The sequence below is a fragment of the Pelodiscus sinensis genome, chromosome 8 (assembly GCF_049634645.1).
Source record: "Pelodiscus sinensis isolate JC-2024 chromosome 8, ASM4963464v1, whole genome shotgun sequence".
Lineage (NCBI taxonomy): Eukaryota > Metazoa > Chordata > Testudines > Trionychidae > Pelodiscus > Pelodiscus sinensis.
In genome coordinates this window covers 27,959,672-27,980,476 of record NC_134718.1, presented here as the reverse complement: position 1 = coordinate 27,980,476, position 20,805 = coordinate 27,959,672, and the positions used below count along the sequence as shown (strand labels likewise).

The window sequence follows — 20,805 nt, the reverse complement described above, 5'->3', positions numbered from 1 at the left end:
CAAATGAAGAACTCCAGTGTATTTAGAAAAGCTATGAAATATTACATAGGTACATTACAATATATCACTAACCCTCTGCACAGCAAAGTCAGGTCAAATAACTCATTTACACTCTTGGCAAAGAGTTAGCAAACAGTCTTAAACATAACAATTTAAGGAGATTATTCATCAAGAATGTAGTCATATCTGCTCACAACTTTTCAATTAAACAATATGGCTAGTGGTTTCCTTTACAGAGGAAAATAGTTTACTCTTAAAAGCAAATATTCTGCTTTCCTTCAGAGTGGAGAATTATAAGCTAAGATCAACCAAAAACCTCTAAACAGGAATATTAAACACATTATAGAGATCATTTTAACACAAATCATGGAAGTTTCCCTGAATTAAAATTAATTTCAATGAGTCCTATCAGGAAAAAAGAAAACTGTGTTAGGCTACATTATATATGTCTGTCACTACCACTGAATGTGAACAAATCAGTCTGCAATGTGAAGACACTAATGAACTGCCCTACATAACTATTACTACATGGAATTTCTGACCTGCTAGTGTACATGGGTTCCCTCTACTGGATGAGATGGCAAAACTGCTCCTTTTGCTCACTGAGAGTGCATCTGGCTAGGGTGCAGGGTGCAGCTGCTTTTGCGCAAAATCTTGCTGCCTGTCTATACTGGCTGCGAGTATTTGCGCAAGAACACTGACTTTGTACTGTACAAAATCAGTGGTTCTTGCGCAAACACTCCGACACTCCCGCTCAGGAATAAGCCCTCTTGTGCAAGTATTCTTGCACAAGAGGGCCAGTGTAGACAGCCAAGTTCATTTCTTGTGCAAGAGAGCATCTACACTGGCACTGATGCTTTTGTGCAAAAGCAAATCTTTTGTGCAAAGGCACATGCCAGTATAGATGCTCTCTTGCGCAAATAGTTTTAAAGGAAAAACTTTTCTGTTAAAAGTACAGTATTTGTGCAAAATCATGTCAGTCTAGACGCAGCCTGACTCAGAGTATGGACATATGTTCATTTTTTTGGTTGTATCACTTTGGTATATATGGTTGTGCCGATTTTCTTCCACATATGGATCTGAAGAAGTGGGTCTGGCCCATGAAAGCTCATCACCTAATAAACCATCTTGTTAGTCTTTAAAGTGCTACATAGTTCTGTCTTTTGTTTCAGGGTATGGCTAGACTGCTTAAAACCCTTGCAGCCAATCTCAAAGCCTAGGACTCCAAACTCTGGCTTGTGCTACGGAGCTTAAAAAGCTGTGTAGGCATTTGGGCTTGGGCTCTGCCTATGCTTTGAGATCAAGAGGCTATATTCTCTCAGCCACGTGTGATATGGTTAGCTAGCAGTTATGAGACTTATGTGTGCATGCAAGCATGTATCATCATGATATTCAGAGATACAAGTTTATCAGACAGGCATATCATATGTAAACATTAAGCTACATAAGAAACATATTTGAGAGACAGATTTTGCTTAAATAGATTATACAAAATATTGTCACCAGTACCTGATAAACAGGCTGAGACACAGTAGACGGCACGTTTGGTGTCTCTTGATGAATGGCTGTAGAATTAGCGGGAGATGCTAAATGCAGAGAGACATCAACTGGTTTCTGGATTCTGTGAAATATTTAAATGCACAATTTTTTTCCAAAATCAAGCAGTGTGCTTTTATGATTAGAGGACAATATTGCATAGATATTCTTGCTCATTAACTCTTCTCCCATATAGTGCACAGTATAACAATACCATAAAAATTTTCAGTCTTTGATTAGCTTTAGATCTCATCTGAATCAATATGATAAAAGCAGTTTCATGTGGAAATATATATGTGGAACTAATACTTTTGCTGAACAAGTTTGTCATATACTACTCAGGCAGCTGATTTAATTTAACTGTATATTATAAAAAGCAGCGTGGATTAACTAGTTTTGTGTCTATAACTGTTCCAAGATATACTGGGGCATTGCACCAGCACAGAGTCAACTTTAGAAACAAGGGGTGCATACTGCTCCTTCCTCAATTGTACTCAGTGCTCTTTAGGCACATATGAGGATCTGACTCTGTGTGTATTGTTCACTATGATAAAAATCCAGTTCTTAAAGAAGAGTGGCAGGAATATTTTCACTTTAATGAAAATATTATTAATTTTGGTTGCACATTTTACAGATGTATTTTTTGATTTTTCATTCCTGCTATGTCATGTCCACTTATAATTCAACTAGCATCCTGAATATGATAGTTGGTTCTGTTTATTTCTAGTGCAAAGTAAAAGGGTACATCTACACTACTTGGCTATTTTGAAATAAGCTATTCCAGAATAGCTTATTTCAAAATAGCATGTCTACATTGCAGGGAAGCCTCAAAATTAGACCGAGGCAGGTTTCCCTAATATAGACGTGCTATCTCGATTTGGATCCCCAGGAGGTACTAGGGAGGAATAACTTAGAATGGCCCTGGTGAGGGGCTATTTCCTAGTGACAGATGATGTAGGGAAAGCTGAAGTACTCAATGCTTTCTTTGCCTCTGTATTCACGGACAAGGTCGGCTCCCGGACTAATACACTAAGTGACACAAGATGGAATGAAGATAGACAGCCCTTGGTGGGTAAAGAACAGGTTAGGAATTATTTAGAAAAGCTAAACATACACAAATCCATGGGTCCGGACTTAATGCATCCAAGGGTACTGAGGGAGTTGGCAAATGTCATTGAGGAGCCTTTGGCCATTATCTTTGAAAAATCGTGGTGATCGGGAGAGATCCCGGATGACTGGAAAAAGGCAAATGTGGCACCCATCTTCAAAAAAGGGAAGAAGGATGATCCAGGGAACTATAGGCCGGTCAGTCTTACCTTGGTTTCTGGAAAAATCATGGAAGGGATCATTAAGGAATCTATTTTGAGGCATTTGGAAGAGAGGAAAGTGATTAGGAATAGTCAGCATGGATTCACAAGACCAATCTGATTAGCATCTATGATGAGGTAACTGGCTCTGTGGACATGGGAAAGTCAGTGGATGTTACATATCTTGACTTTAGCAAGGCTTTTGATATGGTCTCCCACAATATTCTTGCCAGCAAGTTAAGGGAATGTGGATTGGATAAATGGACGGTAAGATGGATAGAAAGCTGGCTAGAAGGCCGAGCCCAGCGGGTAGTGATCAATGGCTCGATGTCAGGATGGTGGTCGGTTTCTAGCGGAGTGCCCCAAGGTTCGGTTCTAAGACCAGTTTTGTTCAATATCTTTATTACTTACTTGGATGTGGGGATGGATTGCACCCTCAGCAAGTTTGCAAATGACACTAAGCTAGGGTGAGAGGTAGATAGGTTCCAGAGTGACTTAGACAAATTGGAGGATTGGGCCACAAGAAATCTGATGAGGTTCAACAAGGACGGAAGAATCCCAACCATTGTTACAGGCTGGGGACCAACCAGCTAAGTAGTAGTTCTGCAGAAAAGCACCTGGGGGTTAGAGTGGATGAGAAGCTGGATATATGAGTCAACAGTGTGCCCTTGTAGCCAAGGAGACTAATGGCATATTAGGTTGCATTAAGAGGAGCATTGCCAGCAGGTCCAGAGATGTCATTATTCCCCTTTATTTGGCTTTGGTGAGGCCACATCTGGAGTATTGTGTCCAGTTCTGGACCCCCCACTACAAAACGGATGTAGACACATTGGAGAGGGTCCAGCAGAGGGCAACCAAAATGATTAGGGGGCTGGAGCATATGACCTATGAGGAGAGGCTGAGGGAGTTGGGTCTGTTTAGTCTGCAGAAGCGAAGAGTGAGGGGGGATTTGATAGCAGCCTTCAACTTCCTGAAGGGAGGTTCCAAAGAGGATGGAGAGAGGCTGTTCTCAGTAGTGACAGATGGCAGAACAAGGAGCAATGGTCTCAAGTTGTGGTGGAAGAGGTCCAGGTTGGATATTAGGAAAAACTATTTCACTAAGAGAGTGGTGAAGCACTGGAATGGGTTACCTAGGGAAGTAGTGGTGTCTCCATCCCTAGAGGTGTTTAAGTCTTGGCTTGACAAAGCCCTGGCTGGGTTGATTTAGTTGGGATTGGTCCTGCCTAGACTTGATGACCTTCTGAGGTCTTTTCCATCTCTATGGTTCTGATTCTATTTCAAAATAGCAGCGGTGGAGTGTCTACACATGCCTTATTTTGAAATTGTTATTTTGGAATAGGTGTTATTCATTATAGAATGAAGTTTACAGATTTCAGAATAACCATCCGTTATTTTGAAATTATTTCAAAGTAACAGAATGGCTGTGTAGACACTCACATTATTATTTTGAAATAATGCTAGTTATCTCTAAATAACAGTTCAGTGTAGATGCACCCAAAATGATTAGAACCATTTACTTTTTAATTTTCTTTGGGCTGTACATGTGCCTCCTATGGAATGTATCAAAGCCTTCCCAGAGAAGCCAGTCTCAGAGTTTGAAAAAACACTGCTGCAAATTTAGCAGTGTAGACGTAGCCTTAGAATAGCATTCTCTTTATCAAGCAATACAGGATTGAAGTACACGGCTTCAAAATTTAATTGAAGTGAGCAAACTGGAGACAACAAACAGGTGATGTTTTCTCATTTCTTTAGATCAAGATAATAGTGGACAGGCCTGGAGGCATGATGTAGCTCATCCTGATAATGCTGTCCATCTCAAATAATCTTGTGAAATAAGAATTGTTATGAATGAAACCTTTAGAAAAGCCATTGCTAGGGTAGTGCAAAACTTTCATTATGAAATGTGAAGACTGGTGGAACTCTCCTGATTTCATGTAGGCTTTTGACAGAGCTAGGCAAATTTTTCCAGACAAACAGTTTTATTTGCCAAAAAAATGCAGTTGCTTGGTCAAATTCAGTTAATGATTTCAGCCAAATCAAATGGTTTTTTTAAAAAATGTTTCACTGTTTTATTTGAACATTTTTTTAAACAAAATGTTTTGAATTTTTTATTTGAACCAACATATTCTGATAAGGATTATTAAAAGAAACAAGAATAACAGAAAAAAGGATTCTTGGTGAGGGCATGTCTACACTAGGAAATTATTTCAAAATAAGTAAAATCGACATAACTCTGGCTTTAACAAAATCAAAATAGCATATACCCACTACAGGGAAGCATCAAAATTAGTCAGAATTATTTCAAAATAGCATGTCCACACAGATTGAAGCCTGCCTCAGAATTAGAGCCCCCAGAAGCAGTCTGGGGAAGGCATCAGTAGGGCGGAGATTTCCTCTGGCTGCTTGATCAGGCAAGCTGCGACACGTGCTTTCTTTATGGCTGCATCTCACACGCCTCTCCTCCTTGTGGGTCACAATATGGACGCAGTGTGCTCTGGTTGTCCTTGAAGCACTCAAAGCATGGGGCTGGAGCCTGCGTGCTGCTCCAGCAGAATGAGGACTAGTCCAGACTGCAGGCCCTGATCACCCAGGTCCTGGCACTCCTGCTGCTGCAAATGCCCCTCAATCTCTTGGACATCATGGAATGCTGCTTCTGGTGGCGAGAGGACAATTTGGACTGCTGGGACCCCGCCTCATCCTGCAGTGATGGGATGACCAGCAGCAGCTGCAGAACTTCTGCATGCGGAAGGCCACCTTCCTGGAGCTCTGCGAGTGGAGAAGGACATCCCCATCGCACTTTGGAAGCTCTCCATGCCACCATGCCGGACTGCTTCCACTCTGTCAGGAACCAGTTTGGCATGAGGAAATCCACAGTCAGGGCCATGTTCCTGCAGGTAGCCAAGGCCATCAACCATGTGCTGCTACAGAGGGTCATCACCCTGGGGAACGTAGACATCATCATTGACAGTTTTGCCACTATGGGTTTCCCTAACTGCAAGGGGGGGCATAGATGGCACTCACATCTCCATCCTTCCTCCCTCCCCACACCTCAGACTACATAAACAGGAAGGGGTACTTCTCCAGGGTGCTTCTGTGGATCACAAGGGACACTTCACCAACATTAACATTGGATGGTCGGGAAAGGCGCACGACGCCTGCATCTTCTAGAACTGCTGCCTCTTCTGAAGGATGCACATCGGCATTTTTCTCCCCGACCGCACCATCAGAGTTGGACATGTCCATCCTCCTGGGCAATGCAGCCTATCCCTTGCTCCCCTGGATCATGAAGCTCTATATGAGCAGCCTGGACCACACCAAGGAGTACTTCAATGCCAGGCTGAAAAGGTGCCACATGGTGGCAGTGTGTGTATTTGGTCACTTAAAGGAGAGGTTCTGGAGCCTCCTTACCCACTTGGACCTCAGCGAGTGCAACATCCCCTTCATGGTGGTGGCCTGCTGCATGCTCCACAACCTCTGTGAGAACGAGCAGATTTTTCTGCCAGTGTGGGGGCAGAGGCTGAACAGCCAGCCAGGGCACACAAGCAGCCAGATACCAGCACCATCAGGAGAGCAAATCAAAGGGCTGTGCTCATTAGGGAGGCCTTGATGGAGAGTTTTGTCCAAAGTCAGCTGTGAGATTCTCTCCTGTGCCTCTCCACAAGTGGCCCCTACATTCCCTCTGGGTGCCTTCCCCCCATCCCTCCCTTCTTCTGCCCTCCCTTCTCATCTTCCCCCTGCTCCCTGCAAATCAAATAAAAAAGCCTTTTGTGAAAAAATAGGACTGTTTATTGGGGGGATGTACAACAGGGGAGGGGCTGGGGAAAGAACCTGGAATGGGGAAGAGGTAAAAGGGGAGGAGATGCTCAGGGATGGGGCTGGGAGAGGTGCCTGCCTCCATGTGGTTGGGAGGCTTTAGCTGCCTGAGAGGTCCCACCACTGCATGTTCTGGGGCCCCAGCATCCCCTGGGGGAACTAGGAGGAGAAGCGAAAAGGAGGGCGGGGAGGAGACTGGTGACCTGCTCTATGCACGAGGTCACATGCTGCATCACCAAGGTGATGGTGCTGGTGCACAAGCTGGTCCCAGGCAGCCTTCCTCTGCTTCCAGTCAGTAGCCAGCTCCTGGCACTCCTCCTTGAGTCCCTGGATGAGGGACTGCAGGCAGGCAGAACATCTACTCCCATAACAGGTCCTCACAGGTTCTCTTCTGCCTGCAGATCCCACAAAGTCAGGAAGATGGCATGGGAGGTAGTGGATGCAGTAAGCTCATGGCTGGTCCAGCTTTGAAGAAAAGTTACAAGGGCAGTCATCCCAGGAGACACTGTGTATGAAGCCTAGACCTAATCTCTGAGGTGACTGAAAGTCTTGGTTCAGATGATGGCAATGTGCTCTGAGCAAGCCCATATGTTGCCTAGATAGTGGGCACTTTTCTACAGAGGCACAGACATCCCAGGAGAAGATGGCTAACCCTATGGCCCAAGGACAATCAGGCATGGTAAGGTGCGGGCCAGGTCAGGAGCCTGTGGGCAGGACAGGAGGTCAGGGTGGCTTGGCTTCCTTCTTGTCCCACACATGCTGCATCCGGCATTGGCAGCATCCATAGAGAGAACTTCTATCACTGGTCGCTGGTGTGTATAGGAAAAGTTATACAACTTACCTGGAGTGCCTTTCCTGGGTTCGTCCAAGGCCTGGGAGACATCCTGGGAGAGGGGGACTGGCTCCAGGGTGAGGATCAGGTCCTGGCTGGTAGGAATAGTTGCCTGCTGGCCGCTGCCTCCTTCTCCTGTTCCTTGTTGGCAACACCGCCCTCCTGGAGGCTGATGCCGGGAGGGGAGGGGGTGATCACCCTCTATCCCAGGATTGCATCCAGCTACTTGAAATGCAGGACATGTGTGGTACCATCCCAGAGTGTCTGCTTTGCTCCTTGGCCTTGTGGTACGGCTGACAGAGCTCCTTGACTTTCATCTGGACTTGGTCCAGGATCTGGTTGCGGCCTTTATAGGCTAGGCTGGTGGTGATCTGGCTGTACATATCCACATTCTGCTTTCTGGTGCGGAGATCCTGGAGGTGGGTCTCCTTTCCCTCCTCCCCAACCTCAGTGAGGTCCAGGATCGCTGCATCAATTCCAGGCCAGAGCTCTCCTGTATCCCTGGCCAGTGGCAGCCAAAGGAGCAGCAGGAGTGCTGGCAGCCATGGGAGGCTCTGAGGCCGGGTTGGCTCCTGAGATGCTGCTGTCTCGAATGGTGCCGGCAAAGCTGCCGAGTGGAGTATTAAGTTCTGCAGGAGAAGGGAAACAGTGGAGCTGGCAGGTGTGGCCAAAGCAATCAGAACTGAAGAACTCCAGAGGCCTCTGAAGGCCAATTCTTTTGAATTAGCAGCACTGGATCATCTACACAAATGCTATTTTGAAATAACAATTTTGAAATTAGTGTTATTCCCTGAGGAAAGGAGGAGGAGGGTGATGCTCTGCTTATAATTTTGAAATAAGGAGGGTTATCTTGAAATAACTCCCTAGTGTAGACCAGGGCTCAGAGGGGTAACTGTGTTAGTCTGTAACTTTAAAAACAACAAGTAGTCCTGTGGCAGCTTAGAGACTAACAAGGGGTTTAAAAACACTCAGAACAGAAACTTAAAAAAAAAGTTTGGGTCAGTGACCAAACTGAAAAATCAATTACTTGCTCAGATCTAGCTTAGTGTCAATTCCAAAATTTGATGAAGACTCATGAACTAAGCAACCTGAGTCATTTGAGATTCCATATTCCTCTGAATGGCATTATGTTGTAACAATATGTTTTGTAAGAGCAGTGTTTGCTTTTTTGGGAGGGGGGGGGGGAGAGTCTGGCTGCCAAATTATCAGTCAAAGCTAAGAAATCATTGCATTTAGGTTTGGAGTTAGAAAAAGTCTCAGTGTTTTCAGTGTTGAGAGCTGATGCAACCAGGAATGCCTTGATGTTTTCAGCACATACTAGAGCAGTGGTCCCCAACCATTTGGAGCTGCCGGGCACCAGAGGGCGGGGACACCTGCGTGCCCGGGGGAAGGGCTGCGCATACACCACACCCTCATGAGCCACGTGCCTGGGGCTAGCAACCCCATGCGCCACGTGGCCACGGGCGCCCATTCGCCGCAAGCCTGGGGCCAGCGCCCTCCAGAGCCACGTGCCCAGAGCAGGTGCCCCCCATAGCTATGTGCCTGGGGGCAGGGTGGCCAATTTGCCGCATGCCCAGGACCAGTGCTCTCCATGCACCGCGCACCCGGGGCGCGGGCAGCCAAATCACTGCGCGCCCGGGGCCGGTGCTCCCCATGTGCCATGCGCCCGGGGCGGGGCCAGCCCCGAGCACTTGGCAGGTGCACACAAATGCCCCCGTGGGCACCGTGTTGGGGACCACTGTACTAGAGCCTCTAATGTGGTGGCCAGACAGCATCTCTCATTATGACCCTGCCAGAACCATCCTGTCCCCGGGATAGTTCAGAGCGGACGCATGAAGCCCTGTGCTTTTGAGGGCTCTGCAGCAGCTGCCCCAATCATCCTATGGATGGGAGGGATCCAGGAGATTATGGGGACCTGGTGTGGCGGCAGCAGGGGTCACCTTCTCTGCACTCACCAAAGCAGTGGAGCCAGAGCAGCCTGACAGCCTGCTCTGCTCTGCCCTGCCCCGCCACTCTCTCCTGGCCTGCTGTGCTTAGCTTCTCAGTGGTGGTGGGAAACAGAGCACCCCGCCAGGTCAGGAGTACTGGCTGCTGACCTGCTAAATTGAACTCCAGGAGATTGATCGGGAAGTCACCAATCTTCCCCGTAGTAAAGACATGGCTTAAGTACAGAAGGCAGTACTACTTCAAAAGCAAATGGACTAAAGCTAAGCCTGAGAGTGGAGAGACAAATCTTCCTGCAATACAAATTTCAACTCTAACATAATGTCTCACTAGTTCAGCAGAGTCCCTGCATTTTCCTGGAGTTATCCCTAGATAAAGTTCTTTCCCAATGTGAGGATGGAGTCGTGTGGTAAAAGAGGTACCATGTTGTTTGTTAAAATGCAGCTCAGTGTATTCCTGCCCTCCCTTCATTGACAAAGAACAGCTACTTGACCAGTAATTGTTAATCAACTTTGATGACACCTGGCTCAAGACATCAGTTGGAGCCCTTTGTCTTTGAGGAACAAGTTTACTGGCTCCCCAGATTAATCTGAAACACATTTCAGTCATAATGTTAGCTCATTATAAAGCAATGCTTTATAATGGAACTTCTCAGGCAGAAGAGGATACACGAATACTGTACTGAAGAACATTCGAGTCAGAATCCCATCGAAGGAGGGGCCCACTCAAGCAACTCAGTCACTGATCCAAATGTTGCAATGGCATAGACATATAGTAAATTTCTGAAAGAGTCAGCTTCAACAAGGTCAGTGTTTTATTATACTAGTTCAGTTATTGCATCTCCCTATGGCGCATGGAGCTTTGTCTTGGGCTTTGAACATTGTGCTGCTCAATGCCTTAATGCAGGTGCTCTTTGCACCCAAGAAATCGGTTTGACTATCAAAATTACCTTTTTGATCATTATCACTTTGACAAGAAGTATAATAGAGTAGGTAACTATGTCAGTTGACTCCTCTTCTGCAAGTTTCAGAAAGATAAGGTGGTTTTGAGAATGGATCTCACATTTATTCCAAAAGTAGATTTGAGTTTTCATTGAGCACAAGAGATCTTATTGCCGTCTTTCTGTGAACATACTTGTCATTCAAAGAAGAAGCTGTGTCATTATCTGACTGAGGTGAGTTTTAAACTTTTCTCTGAAAAGAACTGCATAAGAAAAACAGCCTTATTGGTTTTATTTCAGAAAAAAAAAGGAGAAGGAGAGCTAAGGTTTCAGAACCATCAATCACAAAGTGGATATGCTTGTGCATTTCTAAGGCATATATATAGAGCAAAACAATTTAAACCTCCAATGATCATCAGAGTTCACCTAGTATGCGTGGGGATGGCATCATGAGATGAGAAAGGGAGATTTCTTATCATGCAATTTGTAAAGTTACAATGGGTATGTCTACACTACCCCGCTAGTTCGAACTAGCGGGGTAGTGTAGACATACCCAATGTGATTATCCCTATATACATATACAGTGTTTTACAAAATATACTCAGTATTCAGCTGATGCAGATGTTGATAGGTAGGTCTTACATGCTGAGGTGATTCCATGGGGAATCTTTTCTCTGTGACAATATTTTGTCACTGTTAGGAATTCTGTCACTGTTAGGAAAATCATACCCTGAGGTTCCATGAACCTAGCCTTGAGAGAATTGGAGAATTTGTGGTTGCTTACCCAACAATTTTCTGTGGATAGGTCCACAGAGCCAGCCTAGCCCTCCCTGAAAAAGGGAGATCTTTTAAACTTATGGTTAAATAGTTCTCTACAGTAGTTAATCTTGGTGAGTATTATTTTTGAAGATGCTGATACAGAGCAAGAGATTTTTTTATTTTATTTCATGCTTCAGAGTCCAGAGGAGCTAGCTTTGGAAGCCTCTTCAAACTGTGGAGGTCCCTGGAAGGTGGGGGCTAGTTTCTTGTCAAGCATGCAGTCATCTGTGCACCTACCACCATAGGTGGTAAACTGATCACTTAAACAACCACAAATTCTCCCATTTTATACTTTAGTGATTACAAGTATTTTTAAAACTTAACCTCACACCTGCTTTTGGCCTTTCAAGGTAAAACTTTAGGAATATAAGCCAAGCAACACTTACTGATCCATTTCTTCTGTGCTGATTTCACCTTCAGATTCAGAAGAAGAGGCACCTATGGAAAAGCAAAAACATTTCATGTGGAGTCCGACTTTATCTAAGACAATGTGACTCTGACCTGTGTTCAGAATCTGTTTTTTAATTTTGAAGTGCCTAGTAATGAATGTCTCCACCTAGAGACATCTCCTATCCGATTTCAATTGTCTTTTATATAAGCAGATTGTGGCCCTAATGTGGAGAGGTAGTAAGTACCTGTGAGTACCTACAACTCACATTGATTTAAGTGAGTGTTCTAGATATTCACCACGTTCCATAATTTGTTCCTTCACTGGAAAATTACAGATAGATAGAATATCACTAAGACATGGCTTGTGATAACTGTATATTGAGTAGTACAAACAGTCTGAGTTTAATGGAGGTAGTCATGGTATAAGATACTCATTAGCAAGAGTACAGATATTACAATTTGGACCTAAACACAATAGCATGTACAAAATACATAAAAAATGGAACTACAGCAGGTTTTGCTAGGTTGTAAATATTACATTGCCAAATCAAGTAAAAGACACATATTTCCATCCCATAAACACACTTACAATTTAAATATTGAATTTTGGAATAAAATAGATACAAGGAAAATCCATCTTTTGCACAGATACCAAAACATATTAAAATCAATATTCCCATTCCAGATCAATTTTTTAAAATGTAATGATTTCCTATTAGCTTGTTCTTAAGTCAGGAGAAAATTGTCTGGATGCTTAAATTTGTCTTTTATGGTCATTTGCGTGAAACCCATAAACAATTTAAATAAAAAAATAGTATCTGAAGGTTGCATGGCATTAGATGTTGCTTAAGAACAACCCATGAAAGCTGACTAATAATAAAATAATGTCATGATAGGATTACTTATTAGACTTGTTAGATCATCAATAAGCCATGCTGACAGTTTATTGGAATTAGATAAATAACTGAAAACTTTCCTTTACATAAGAATAAGAGAATATACCTGTGAAAAGATACAATTCAAATGAAAATTACTGAAAAGATAAAATAATGTTATTCTATTACCTTTATAAGACTGAAATCACAAATGAAGCTGGGGTAACAAGGTTTACGCTTTGCCTTTGACCCTTAGGATTGAGCTGAGTAAAAAGTTTGGATGAGTCACTTAAAATAAACCAAGTTTATAAGAGTGCTTTCTTACTTTGGGCGTGAATCGAAAACCAATGAAGTTTACAGATGCAAACAAAGAGATTCCTCTTCACTCCCATTATCAATGAAACAGCTCTAGTTAAGTGACCCTCATTCTATTTACACAAAGATGTAGCTCTCAAGGGGTGACACCTTTATCTGACCAAAGTCTGATACAGAGATGCTGTCTGATTGACTGGAGGCTTCACTGTTCTTTCCCTTAGCTAACAACCACAAATATTAAACTGCATATTCATAATTTTGCACAATTTTATTTTGATTTCATATTTTTCTCCAAAATGTGGCTGACAAGACTGAAACCATGCAAAAGTATAAATGTCTGAAATAGAAGGTAACTAGAAAGTCAGGCCCAGTGTCGACTGAACAAAGTAATTTTGCATAGATTACACGTATAGGAAAGTTCAAGAAATTAAATAAATGTAACAGAATTTTTTATTAAAGGGAAGTCAAAAAAGTTTTAAATTTGTAGGATTTCAACTTCAAACATTATTCATTTTATTGAATAATTACCATACATAGTGAATTTTAATTTGAAACTCATAAAGCTTCCATTACTATTTCTGTAACTACATTGAATTATTTTTTGATTTGTATTAGTAATATTTTTTTTCACTAAAATGACAGTTGAGTAGGTGACCTGATTTTAATTTTGTTAGCAAATATTTTTATGAACGCTAATCATAATAGTCATGACTTTATTCTGATGAAAAACAAAAATAATTATTTAAACTTTTCACCGAGCATAAAATGTAATGCATTCAGCTAATTTAACTGACAGGATTGTTTAAGAAAAATTTGGTATCTGTAGGTAATCCAGAGATATGACTTTATTTTGCACAAACATACCAACCAACCAACAACCAATCAAATATATACTAGATTTGCCCCACATGAACTACAATACAAGAGTTACACAGTGCTGACATTTCTTTATTGTTGATAGTAGTGTTTCAGCCAGTATTTAGCCAGTTGTTAGTTTTTGGTGCCAACAGTTACTGACCAGTTAAGAAGGATATAGTGCCAAATTAAGTTAGGTCATATAATTCACAGTAAACACACATTCTAACAAACAAAAAAACTCTTTTTGGAGGCTGAAAAGAGAGAGACAAACCAAGATCTTATGAATTTCTTTTAAAATCTGGGAGGCACTCCAGCTATTATGATAATGGGCCCAGTATGAAACTCTAGCGATGATAGACATAATCCGTTTTTTGCTAAATGGGAGCTGCTTAAGAATTTTTTGTTTTAAAAAATTGTAAATGGATATTAAATTCAAGGCTTAGTAAAAATGTATATAAAGAGTAGTAAGATTAACTATATAAAAGAATTATCAAAGAGAAAAAGAAAAAAATGCATTAATAGACTAGAACTGCTGGATTTCTCTTGATCAGCTCTTCAGCAGATCTGTAAATTTAGCAACCTTGGGACCTGACCAGTGCTGAGCCAGAGAATTTGCCAAACCACAGGAGGTCAGTATTGTTTAATAGCATTATGAAAGCATCCACTGCTTATTGGGCTCCTAGAAGACATTTAGGGATAAATTAGGGCTTAGTAACAGCACAGACCATTGAGAGCCAGTACTGGTGGCTGTAAACAAACTTTATGGGACTATGGGAAACTTGGCCACACCCATGATAAACCAACACCCAGTTAACTAAAATCATGCTGGACCACGGATGTTGCTGTACCAGAGAGTGCTGGACTAGAGAGTTTCAACAATACATTGTTCTATTTTTAAAGGTGTATTATCAGTTTCATTATGCAAAGATTTATAATGTTACCTTCTATGTATATCTCTGCAGAAGTTGAGTCTGTCCCATAGATGTTTGAAGCAAAGCAAGAATAACGTCCTGTATCCTCTTCAAAAGCTTCAACTATAATCAAAGAGTGTAGATCTCCTGACTGGATAATGTGTATATCTGGTGAGTTTTCAAGCTCCTTTCCTTCACAGTACCACCTTCAAGGCAAGATTACAGTTTATCATAACAAAAACTCAACAATTAAAAAGCACTTTAACAACAAAACAGATGGCTCATTGCCTGTTGCAGATAGATACCTTAGGCAAATTAAACTGACAGTCAAAAAGATAAACAGTTGGTTGTCTTTAGAACACAATTACAGCAAATAAAAGAGCCACAGACTGTACAGCACTTATACCTATTAACATGTTAGTTTATTGCATATAACAATGAGGTATTTTTCCAGATGGGGATCTCTCTGCTAACATGATAGGAGAAGAGAAAAAAGAATTCAATTCAGCTTCTGTTTCTCATTGTCATATGAATTACATTAGATTTACTTCAATAACATATGTACAAATATACATCAACTTTTTGGACATATACAAAAAATCTACTCAAATTTATGCCACTTTCAAGCATCTTTTGATCATTCAAACGTCCATTCCACAAGCTTGTTTATATAAGTATCTTTCATTCAAATAGTATACCTTTCTGAGGATTGGAAAGATTGACTGTACTATAGAAAAGATTGTTGCTCTTCCTGTTTTCGTATGTGGTATTGTAAAAGGGCTAGGCCCTAAGGCCTTAGAGAGGTCCTCCAGGAGGCTAAAGAGGCCTGCCCCCTGGAGGAGCATGAAGAAACTCCAAGAGGGGTGCAAGACAACCCAGCCCCCATTCCTGTCATTCCCTCTCAACCCAAGAAAGAGCCCGCACTGGCGTTACTTCCTGTGAAAATGGAGGTAGTGCCAGCTTCCTGTAGTGTGTGTGTGTGTGTGTGGGGGGGGGGGGGATGTCCCGCAGCTGCATGCCAAAGCTGGAATCTCAGGAAGCACGTGTGCTGCTTCCCCTCCCCCAAACAGCTGATGCATTTCCTGAAATGCCCGGTTTGTCATGCCACCAGGGACTTCCTTCTCCCTGCTTCCTGCCTGCACAGGGGGGAAGCAGTGCACATGCTTCCTGAGACCCAGACCTGGCGCACAGCTGTGGAACCACAGGGTACCAGCCAAGCGGTCCCTGTCCCCTCCCCCTGCCCAGACCCACACGAGTACCCTGCCCCCCTGCCCAGACCTTCAGGAGTACCCTGCCCAGCGCCCCACCAGCAACCTATTCCCTGGCCAGACTCCCACTTGCCTAGGGCCCCACCAGCACCTTGCCCCCTGTCCCAGACTCCACCAGTACCCTGCCCCTTGCCAAGGGCCCCACCTGTACCCTGCTTCTGCCCCCTGGCCAGACCCCATCCAGCACCCTGCTCAGACACCACCATCACCCAGCCCCTGCCTCAGGGCCAAACACCCACCAGCATGCTGCTCCTGCTCCCTCCCTCCCTGCCAGACACCTACCCCCAGCTTGCTCCTATTTTCCACCCAGATTCTGCACCCCATCCCTATTCCACTCACTGGCACATTGAATCCCCTGTCCCGCACACTGGTTCCCTCTTTTTTGGCCCCACCTCAGACTGTAGAGGGGCCCACAAATTCCACTAACCCAGGAACCTCAGAAGTGTTTATCTGGGCTGAGGCCTTGAACCTCAGTCCTACCTACTATCCCCCCATGGGGATGGGGTACCAGGGGAGGGAGGTGTCTCAGCTGGGGCCACATTAGTGAGACTTGGGGGGGCTTGGAGGTGGGTTGTGTGTGGGTTTTTTTTTTTTTTTTTTGCATCTCACTTGTGTGGTCCCTGACTGATTTTTCTGTGGGTCAGTGACCCCTGACTCAAAAAGGTTCCCCATCGCTTCATAAATAAAGACAATGCTGAAATGTTTGTGTTGGACATATTTCATTTAAAAATGAAGTATGGCCAACAAGCCCCCAATTGGGGCCAAGCCCTCAGCTGGCCGCAGCATCATAACACTTCTGCACATACTCCAGACCCCAAACTTGAGCCTATCATACACTAGAACCCCCTGTCCTGACCTCTCACATCCCCAGTCTTCTGCCACAACACTACTGCACCAACCACACACTGCAAATCTGTGTCCTGAGCCCGTCATACTCCCAACCCCCCTGCCCTGAGCCCCTCATACAGCCCAACCTGAACTCCTGCACCCTCACATCCACAAGCCTGTGGTTTTCTCAACACCCCAACTCTTCACTTGACCCCAATACTCTCCAGCCTGGAGCCCCCTCCCTGAGCCAGCAGCCCCTTCTCTACCTCCTCCTGCATCCAGATCCCTCCCAGAGCTTGCACCTAAGCTTTTCAAATTTAGTCACATTAAAAACTAAACAAAGAAATCGACTGGATGTTGAAAACGATTTGCGTTGCACACTTTCATCTTTCAAACCTAGGATTTTCCAACTCGTGAAGAAAATGCATCATCCTTCACATTACATTTGTTTTGTTTCTGCTATTTCTTGTGTTAAATTACATTTTTATTAAATTTTTGTGCCAAGAAAAACTATTTGTGCTTATTTTTAATTTTAAATAAAAAATTTTACACAAAGTTTTTGTGTTTATTTTTTATTTTAAATTACAAATTGAATTTTTTGTTAAAAGGGGGGTTGTATGATGGTAAAGAAGAGGTGGAGAGGCAAAAAGGTTTCTCAAAAATCAAAAAGGGGGCGTGATGCCGAAAAGTTTGGGAACCACTGCTCTAGAGTAACCGGTCAATCAGGAGTCAGGGAGGACTATAAGAGAAGCTACAGGATCAAAGGCAGTTCAGTTGCAGCCCAGAGCTGAAGGAAGAAGGTTAAAAGAGCTGGATGGCTGGCAGAAGTAGGGACAGCTCAGAGTGGGGAGCTGGCCAGGACACTGTCTCCAGGAGGAGAAGCCCTGGAGGCACCACTCTCTTATAGAGGGGGAATGAGACTGAGTGGAAGCAGATTGAGACTGGATCGGACTCAGAGACAGTCTGCAGAGAGTACTGGGATGGGCTTCTGTTAGATGTGTACCCCAAAAGGAGGGATGTGAATGCACATGAGACTGTGTGACCCGGCCAGAGGGCTGAGTAGCTGCAAGTCTTTTAAGACTGCGTCAGTGCAGAAACCTGTACTCGGCTGAATGGGGGTTGCTCACAGGAGGTGAATGCCCACTCTGTTACAAGTATCATGTTTCCGGTACAGATGTTTAACAACTTTTTTTAAAGATCAATGCAGTTATGAAAGTCCAAGAGGCAGCAGGTAAGATGACATACATTGTGTCTCACATGCCTTTCATGCACAACTAGGTCTACTCACAGAGTTCAGACTTATCTATACTTGCCTGCTATAAAGTCCTTGATATAGAACTGTCCCTTAAATGTCATCCCTGTAAAATGTGGTGTTCAGCTTGGAACAAAGGAAAGAAAAGGACTGATATATAATCGAATGTGACTCCTTACACTGTCATGTGTTGCTGCATGTTTGTGACTACAGTACTTGATTATTAAATGCATAAGGTTAATGTTTATACCAATTTCTATTTTTTCTATTTTTTCCTTTTCCTCCCCCCCCCCCCCCCCCCCACCTACCTTTCCTTATTTATTCTTGGATCTGGACTTTCAAGACTCCAGTCATCTGAAGAAATGGGTTGTACTCACAAAAGCTCATGATACCATCGACATGTTTTGTTAGTCTTTAAGGTGCTACTAGACTATTCATTGTTTTTTTTAAGTTTTTCCAGTAACAGATTAACTCACCTACCCCTTTGAACAATTCCAAATAGGTGACTGCCAAACCTAGGTTTTGTAGGCAGGGTCAGAGCTCAGAGGTTGGCTAACTATAGCACCACTCTATCAAAGTCTAATAACTCCTGTTATTTTGAAATAATTTAGTCCGTGTCTACACAGCAGGCAATTATTTTGAAATAATGTTGAAATACTGTCAAGCTGGAGGACTTCTTACTCCAACTCCTATAACCCTCATTATATGAGGAGTAAGGGAAGTTGGGGGAAGAGTGCTCTATTTTGAAATAAATGCTGTGTAAATGCTCCCAATTTCAAGCTATTTTGAAATAAGCTACGCAATTGATGTAGTTCAATTTGTATAGCTTATTTCAAGGTAAGTCCTGCTGTGTAGATGCACCCTAAATGTGCTAATTCAAAATAATGCAGGAAATATACCCTGATCTCACATTACACCTTTAGGATTTACAAGGAATAATATTATGTAGTATTATCTCATTACATAATAAGTATTTTAAGTTCTACTTCTTCCAGCAAACTTAGAGGCTGTGTCTAGACTGGCAAATTTTTCTGCAAAATCATCTGCATTTGCGGAAAAACTTGCCAGCTGTCTACACTGGCCGCTTGAATTTCCAGAAAAACTTGCCAGCTGTCTACACTGGCCACTTGAATTTCCGGAAAAGCACTGACGATCTCATGCAAAAAATAGTGAATTGGATTATTCAAATTACAAGAGGCTGATAAGAACAATTTGCACCGCTATAAGTACCCTCTGGTTGGTTGGTTGGTTGGTTAAATCCTTAGGATGTGGAAGGTAGTGTGTGAGCCAGCCAATATTTTTAATCATTCCTCTCTGATAGGAATCAAACTTGTAAATGAAGTTAAGTTCCAATCCTTCCCTGTGTATTTGGCTTATGGAATTGGCCTGATACAACACTGTGACTTTGAGATCCATAAATGAGTGCTCAGGCCGGTTAACGTGTTCTCCAATGGGTTTCTGTGTGTTGCCTTTTCAGATATCTGATTTGAAAACTCCTCATTTCGAAAAAAAGCGGTGGCTGCCATTATGCAAATGAAATGTAGGATATTTAAATCCCTGCTTCATTGTCACTTTTGATATGTCTAATTTACATCCCTTTGCCGACAGAGGGGTGTAGTTTAGACACGGCCTTATAGAGAAAAAAAGAACAAAAATGCTTTATCTGCTATATACTTCAGTGAGTTTGGTTCTGTCTTTCCATCCGTCTGCTTGTTCAAGGACTCCTCCTAAAGAGTAAGAGCTAGGACCACCAACATTGGTAAACAGCTTCTTCTTATCATAATTTAAAGCAAAGTAAAAGTTTGGTTGTGCTAGGAAAATGGGATGTGTCTGGAATAGGATTGCTTCTCATAAAACCATACAGAAAAGAGACAGAATCACCAGGCAAACGAAAGGGGCTGGCTGGGGTCATACCTCCACCATCTAGGGCTGCCCCAGCTCTGAGATTCCAACCTTCTAGGCAGGGACCAGGTGGTCCAGTGCCAAGGGACAAGTAGAGTGTGTGTGTGGGGAGGAGTTCCCCCTCATATGAGATTTGACAGGGAGCAAGAGGAAAGTGCATGGATTGCTGCATTCCTGGGGAGCACAGAGGGTGGGCGAACCTGGACCTGCCCCATCTGGGGGAGGTCATGAAGAGGCACTTCTTACCCCAAACTGCTATGGCTAGAGAGGGCTGGGGTAAACATCTCTCCCCAAGGCATCCTGCATACTAACCCCCACCATCCTCAACCCCACCCAGAACAATTATTTAAATGAAGCATGTACATTTTCCTTTTATTTTCCAAAAACCAAAAAGGAATTGAGTTAAGGACCCAAGCAATGCTGGGTAATTCTTCTAATAACAATATATTTTTCAGCACTCTTTTACCATAAAATAGTGTAATCTCATTAATCATTCATCATATTGACATTTATTTCTTTGCTCTCATAGATGTGTTTCCTTTCTCAAACCACAGACAAAGCAAGACACATTACTGTGAATGCTTTGATAGAAGCAACACTAAAATGGAAGGGCTATATGTGCCTCTGCCAATCAAGTTTCTGAACAAAATTTAAAGGTTTGACAATTCTTTAGGAGCAGGTTGGAATCTATTCTTCATTCTATTGTTCGGCAAGGTATTTTTCATATAAACCATTCCTTCCAATTAACTTGCATGAATGTAGTCTTCTGTTACAGAACAATATAGATGACAATGCATAACTTAGTTGCTTCTGTTTTTTCCTCTGCATTTACCTCACTCCTTCAAAATGAGCAGGATGAGTTAGTAAACTTCAACTTTTGCTTCAGTCACAGGCTCAATTTTCCCACACTGTATATTTTAATCACTATTTCCATGTTACTTAAAGTTCACACACTAAGCTATTTTGAGATTATACAAAAGGAAAACAAAAAGATTAAAAGTACAATATGCCCTTG

At 42.9% G+C, this 20,805-nt stretch overlaps 1 protein-coding gene across 8 annotated transcripts in view; it reads right to left on the bottom strand.

Annotated features, from left to right (window-relative positions):
- The window catches only part of MYPN (myopalladin), a 163,563-nt gene that overhangs the window by 77,384 nt on the left and 65,374 nt on the right, over positions 1-20,805 (bottom strand). For all 8 annotated transcript variants that reach the window (XM_075934920.1, XM_014574681.3, XM_006125268.4 and 5 more), the window contains 3 exons: positions 14,571-14,746; positions 11,578-11,629; positions 1,510-1,621 (listed from right to left, as the gene is read on the bottom strand). In XM_075934920.1, the coding sequence (XP_075791035.1) occupies positions 1,510-1,621; positions 11,578-11,585 (120 nt within the window). In that variant the 5' untranslated portion in view covers positions 11,586-11,629; positions 14,571-14,746. The remainder of the gene's footprint in view (positions 1-1,509; positions 1,622-11,577; positions 11,630-14,570; positions 14,747-20,805) is intronic.